The following is a 7217-nucleotide window of genomic DNA, read 5'->3' on the forward strand; positions in this document are numbered from 1 at the left end:
ATATTTTTTTTTTTTTTAATTAAATATATATTTTATTTTTATATATATATATATTTATTTTTTTATTATATTTATTTTTTTTATCATAATAATATATAATTCTATTAATTTTTTTCCAACTTTTTTTTTTTTTTTTTTTTTTTTTTTATTTTTATTTTTCATTTTCTATTTTGTTTTTGTAAATTTTAAAAATATTATATATTATGTATATCATTTTATTTATATATTTTAAAAATTATGTCAAATTAATTTAAAAAAAAAAAAAAAAAAATTCAAATTATAATTAAAATAATTAATAATGCCTTATCTCATTTGGTTTAGTAGTCATAACAAATATGATGACTGTAAAATTAGTGAATTAAATGCCTTGTTGGAAATCTACGGATATGGAAAAAAGGAGTACGACAAAAAGGGAAAAGAAAAAGGAAAAGAAAAGGAAAAAGAAAATGATAGAGAGAAGAACGAAGGATATAATATGAATCAGATAGAATTATTCGAAACAGTAAAAAAAAGCTGTGATAGAAAAAATAGAGAGTGGGAAGAGAAATTTAACATTAGTAGGATGATTACAAATAAGTTTAGAAATGAAGTATTTCTTAAAATAAATATATCAGAAGAAGATTTATGGGTAAATGTAATATCAAGGAGTGTTTTAATAAAAGGTGTTATTGAATTATGGAGTGAAGGAAATTCATATAATGAAATATTAAAAGAATTATTATTAAAAAAAGATTTATTTGAAAAAACATTGAAAGATAAGAAATGGTGTTTTTGTTTTAATTCATATGGAAAAATAATTAATCAAGAAGAAAAAGTAGACAAAATGAATTTTTTTAAAATATTATTAGAACCTTATACAAATATTGATTTAATGAATCCCCAAGTACAAATTGGATTAATTGAAGAATATGAACAAGAAAGTAATCATTCCCATATTTTAAAAAAAGTGTATTTTGGAAAATGTATTGCTCTTCGTAGAAATCAATATATGAATAATATAAATAAATTAAAAAATGATCATAAAATAATTGGAAAACCAAAAATAGCTTGGTGGACCTCATATGCATTAAATAAAAGACCAATATTAGGACCGACTACAACAGATAATGATTTAGCATTTATTATGTGTAATATAGCAAAAATAAAAAAAGGTGATATTGTATTAGATCCTTTTGTTGGTTCAGGTGGTTTATTAATAACAAGTTCCATTTTTGGTGCTATATGTATTGGTAATGATATTGATATAAGATTATTAAAAGGATATAAATTATCTTATTTAAATCCTCATATGAAGCATAAAAGTAATAATAAATCAATATTTGAAAATTTTTTATATTATAATTTAAATATACCAGAAATTATTGTATCTGATAATTCAAATCCTACTTGGAACTTTTTTCATAAGCCATGGGTTGATGCTATAATTACAGATCCACCATATGGAAATAGAGCAACTGTAAGGATATGTGTAAATAATAATGTAGAAATGAATAATCTGCAAAATAAGGATATATTACCTATATCTGTAGAAAATGAACAAAGTATAAATGAATATAATAATAATAATCATAATAATTTTTGTAGTAATGAAGAAAAATTAAAAAAGAAAGAAAAAAACATTTCAAATGCAAAAACTATTACATATAATTGTACTTCAGCTGTAAAAGATTTATTAAATATTGCCTCAAATGTTCTAGTTGATAATGGTATGTTAGTTTTTTTGTTTCCTGTACAATTAGATACAATACAAGAAGAAATAAATATTTTAAAACATTCTGATTTTTATTTAATTTCTTATGATTTGCAAACATTTACTCCTATCACAGGAAGACTAATAGTATCCATGCAGAGAAAGGCAAGAAATGTATAATTGAGTAATGTCAATTTATGCTCTTATGTGTAATTTTTTTATAATTAAATATAAATTCATATGAAAAGGGAAAAATATATATATATATATATATATATATATATATATATATATATATGTATGTATGTATGTGTTATTATTTTATTTTTTTGAATTAAATATATAATTATTTTTCAATCACATAAAAAATATATATATGTAATATTTTTATTTCTTGATTTTGTAATATGTGCTATAAAGATTATTATATATATAAATATGCATTAAAAAAGGAATATTTCCTTTTTATTTTACACAAAATAATTATGAATTATTATATATATTTATATTAATATTTTTTTTTTCTGTTTTTTAATAAATAAGAAATTACATATATATATATATATATATATATTGTATTTTTTTAAACCGCTTTAATTTCTTTTTCGCACATAATATAATTGTGTGTCATGCTTTAAATTTTGTATAATTCATAAAATAAAATAAAAAAAGTTCCTTATAAGGAATCAATATTTTTTTTAGTGTTTTAAAATAAAAATATGAATTTATTATATTATCATAAAACTTATAAAATTTTATTTCATTTTTCATTCCAATAATATTTAATCGTTTTATTTTTTTATGTTCTTTTACAAACAAAAAAAAGGAAAAAAAAAAAAAAAACGAAATAAATAAATACACACATACATATATATATATATTATATATATATTTTATTTTATATTAGAATAAATTCAAATAGCACTCTGGAGTATTAATAAATGAACCTTAGACACATGAAGTCTAAATATTAAAATAGACATACATACAAACATATACATAATTCAATACCTTTTAAAAAATATTTTATATCTGGATAGTACTTTAATATTTCAAATGTGCAGATATCTAATCGAAAAGATTAGATAAAAGAAAAAAAAAAAAAAAAAAAAAAAAGGAAAAATATAATATTTTAAACTAAAAACTATGGAAAAAATCAAAGAAATTATAATCGTGTATACATAAATATATTAGTATATATATATATATATATATATATAAATACATTATATAAATTATTATTTCCAAAACACTGATAAAAAAAAATAATAAATAAATAAATAATTAAAATATTGCACATATATATATATATATATATATATATATATATATATATATATATATATATTATATATATGTATGTATGTATGATTCTTTTGTTAAAAAACATATATATAATTTTCCAAAAAAAAAAAGAAAAATAATATAATGTATTCGTAACCCTATAAACATTAGTATACACACATATATATAATATATTATAAATATACTAATTTATATATAACAAATAAAAGAATTATGAAGAAATTACCAGAACTTATATACGAATACAAAAATTAAGAAAGCAACATAATGTAATATAATATAATATAATATAATGGGTGCACTTTAAAATAGTATGTTTTACATGTATTTAAAACTAAAATAAAATAATAAATTTTTTTTTTTTTTTTTTTTTTTTTTTTTTTTTTATGACGTCTCATGTAAAAACGTATTGTAATATAATTATTCTTGATAAAACTACATATTATATTTAATTATAGTTTCCTCTTTATTTATTTATTTATTATTTATATTTTTTTCTTAATATATATGTAGGAATCATATATCAGCCAAACTTATAGATCCGGGATTTGAAAAATATTTTTTAATGTTCTCGGTAAGTTCATATTGAACGTTATAATTTTTCCAAAGATCTATTAATTTGTTTTCTTTATTATTTTTTAATTCTTGATATTTTTTATTAAGTGTGTTTATTTCATTGGAAAGTGGTTCTAGAAAATTGTAAAGATTTTTCTTAGATTTTACAGAAAGATTTTTTTTATTTTTGTTCATCATACCAGGTTTGATATGTATATCATTAATATATTGTGGTAATAACTCTATTATTTGTCCAATATAATTTTGATCCATTAGAAAATCTTTATTACTTTTATATTTATCTGATAATTTTTTTGCAAAGGTTTGAATTTCAATAACGGTATGAGTACCTTGAACTATAAAAGAATCATGTATTATTTCAGCAATCCATAAAGCATTTTCTAATTTTTTCTTTTGATCTAATAATTCATCAAATTCTCTATCAATTTCCATTTTTATTTCTTTAATAATTTTTTTCTTATTTGCTTCTTCTCTAATATTTTTCATATTTTTTGTTTCTTTTTTTTTAGAAGGAGAATCTTCCGTTTGGTTGTTATTATTATTACTATTATTATATGCACCTATGGCACCTAAATATGTAGAACCTCTTCTACGATTTTTTCCTAAAGGTGTTCTTGTCTTTTCTTTTTCCATATCTTGTAAAAATGTTCCATTCTTTCTTAAATCATTGGTTGCACATTTAATAGGACTATCTTGTATTACAATAAAATCATCAGCATTACTTTCTTGAGGTGTGCGAGCTAGATGTGCGAGAACTTTATTCTCTTCCAGAGTAACTGAAGGAAATACAATTTCTTCATAATTAAAATTGGAGTGCCATTTTTTTAGTTGTGAATATTTTGCTAAATAAAAATTTGGATTTAAATTTTCTAAAAATTCATTATGTTTCTTATTTACCCAATTAATTATGATCCTTTTAAGCATTTCTAATTTTTCTTCATTACTATATTTATATAGATTATCACAATTATCTGTATGTTCTCTAATTTGTATGTCTTCAATTTTTTTTCCTGTTACAAATTCTGGATAATATCTTTGATTAGATTCAAATACTTCTTTGGTTATCGTTACCTTATTTAATTGAATTAAATTAGGAGCTATCCATGCTAATTGTTTTATCAATTCTTGTGTAAACGATATGCTATTATTTAAAACTCGAACTTCTGGTTTTACTATCTGAAAGAAAACTGGTTCATTCTTCTGATTACGTCTTGATATTACAACTAACAAATTTCTATACATGGCTATTAATTGATATGGTGTACCTGTTTCCTTATTAAATATAACATTTAAATCGCTAGAATATCCTTCATATTTTATTTTTAATGGATTGTGTTTTTCTTTTATCATTTCATTAACACATTTGTTGTTGGATTCGTCATCATTTAGTGGTATTTTATTATTATTAATATTTATTTGAACATGTTTATTTTTTTCCCCCTCTTTATTTTTTTTTGCACTATTATTTATTTCAAAGTTTGTATTTTTTGCTACATCATTCTTTATTTGAAGATTATTATTTTTATCTTTCTTAATGTCCGTTTTGAGAACAGGATTTACTTCATAATCTATTGAATCGAGATCACATGGGTCACTTTTTTCACTTGAGGAATGAACCTTTCTTTTTTTCATGATATTACTATGAATACTGTTATTATAAGAATCTTCATTATGGTCTTCCTTTCTTTTTCCATTGGAAACGACAATATTTAATATTTTTCTGGTGCTAATATTTTTGTGTGAATCGAATCTTTTTTTCTTACTTCTAGGAGAATCCTTATTATTATTATTAAAGTTACCATAATTATTGTTATTATTATTATTATTATTATTACTACTACTACTAATTATATTATTACTACATTGTAGAATAGTATTACTTTTTTGTGGAGATGAGTAGTTATCTTTTTTTTTTGGCCAAGCATTATTTTGATTATTATCATTTAATTCTTCAAGGTATTGTTTACTACAATTATCTAATAATGAGGTGGATGATTTATCATTATTATATTCGTATTCACTTATTAAACAAGCATTGTGTTTAAATAATCCCTTAAAATCTTCATATGACATAAAATCATCATTTTCACCAGATAAAGGGAATTTACTAGGTGTTACTAAATTATTAATATATTTGGGTGGATTTACATAATTATTGATAGTTATACATTTATTCCCTATTAAACTCTCATCGGGTTCTAACATATCTTTTTCACAAGGAGTTTTATATTTTTTTAAAGTTGATGGATGATCTATACCGGTGTAATACGAACCCACATTACTTTTTTTAGGAGTTTGCCATCCTGCATTCATAAAAGAGGATACATTTTGTTTCATTGAATAATTATAATTATCATTATCACAATTTATATATCTACTATTATCAGTAGTACTATTATTACAATCAGGAATATTTCTTTTATTAGGACTCATCATATTTTTATTATGATTATATTCATAATTATGTCTTTCATCATTATTTAATATTCCATTGTATGTATTATTAATTTGATTATTATTATTATTATGATTATTATCATTATTATTATCATTATTATTATTATTATTATTATTATTATATCCATTATTCTCATTTGATTGATTATTTTTTAACACTTTATTGTTCAAATTATTATTTATTATTTCATCTTCCTTTAGGTTTTTGTTCTTTGATTCGTTATTTTCCGATATATTCATTACGAAACCTTTTGCTCCCATACTTTTTTTTGTTCTATCAAAAGCTCTGGGTGTTAGCATATCATCATCTATAATATCACTTTGCGCATTCATGCGGATTTCTTTAAGTTTGGTAGATGATATCTCCATATTTTTTTCTTCCTTTTTAGTATTATATAATTTGGTTCTTTTTTGTATTTGTTTCTTTATACGTTTATCTTTTATGTTATTCATAATATCGGTTTTTTTTTTTTTTTTTTTTTTTTTTTTTTTTTTTTTTTTTTTTTGGGCTATATTTTTTATGTGCCTAATAATGGCTATTTACTATAATATATAGAAGTATTATATATATATATAAGTATATATTTACATTAAGCATTAAAAAAAGGAAAGAAATTTAAAAAAAGTCATAAAAAATAACATATATATATATATATATATATTAATTAATTGAATTATTTTATTTTTATTATTATTTTTTTTTTTCTTTCTACTATATAAATACAAATAGAAATCATGGATATTTGGAATTATCAATAAATAAATATAGATACATATACACACACACACATACATATATATATATATATATATATATATATATATATATATATATATATATATATATATATATATATATATTATGTTTATATATTAATTTATATTATTATTTTTTTATATTCGTAGGAATGAATACATATAATTATGTAAGCATAATTATTTTTGCTTCACACTTATATTTTTATGTATGCATAAAAAAATGGCACAGTATAATTTTGTGAAATTTTTATTTTTATTTTATTTTTTATTTTTTATTCTTTTTTTTTTTTTTTTTTTTTTTTTTTTTTTTTATTTTTTTTTTTTTTTTTTTTATTATATTTTTTATTATTTTTTTTTTTTCTATTCTTTTTTTTTTTTTTTTTTTTTTTTTTTTTTTTTTTTTTTTTTTCTTTTTTTTTTTTTTTTTTTT

General features: G+C 19.5%; 2 protein-coding genes across 2 annotated transcripts; one reads left to right on the top strand and one right to left on the bottom strand.

Annotated features, from left to right (window-relative positions):
• Window positions 1–298: 298 nt before the first annotated feature.
• PRSY57_1342200 (tRNA guanosine-2'-O-methyltransferase, putative) lies at window positions 299–1870 on the top strand (the record flags this gene model as incomplete). The annotated part of the gene is made up of 1 exon (XM_012909346.2): window positions 299–1870. One exon carries the CDS (start codon window positions 299–301, stop codon window positions 1868–1870), a length of 1572 nt encoding a protein of 523 aa, XP_012764800.2.
• Window positions 1871–3511: 1641 nt separating this feature from the next.
• On the bottom strand, window positions 3512–6481 carry PRSY57_1342300 (hypothetical protein; the record flags this gene model as incomplete). Its single annotated transcript, XM_012909347.2, has 1 exon — window positions 3512–6481. The coding sequence occupies one exon, from the start codon at window positions 6479–6481 to the stop codon at window positions 3512–3514; it is 2970 nt and encodes a 989-aa protein (XP_012764801.2).
• Window positions 6482–7217: the final 736 nt, after the last annotated feature.

Source organism: Plasmodium reichenowi, chromosome 13 (assembly GCF_001601855.1).
Source record: "Plasmodium reichenowi strain SY57 chromosome 13, whole genome shotgun sequence".
NCBI lineage: Eukaryota > Apicomplexa > Aconoidasida > Haemosporida > Plasmodiidae > Plasmodium > Plasmodium reichenowi.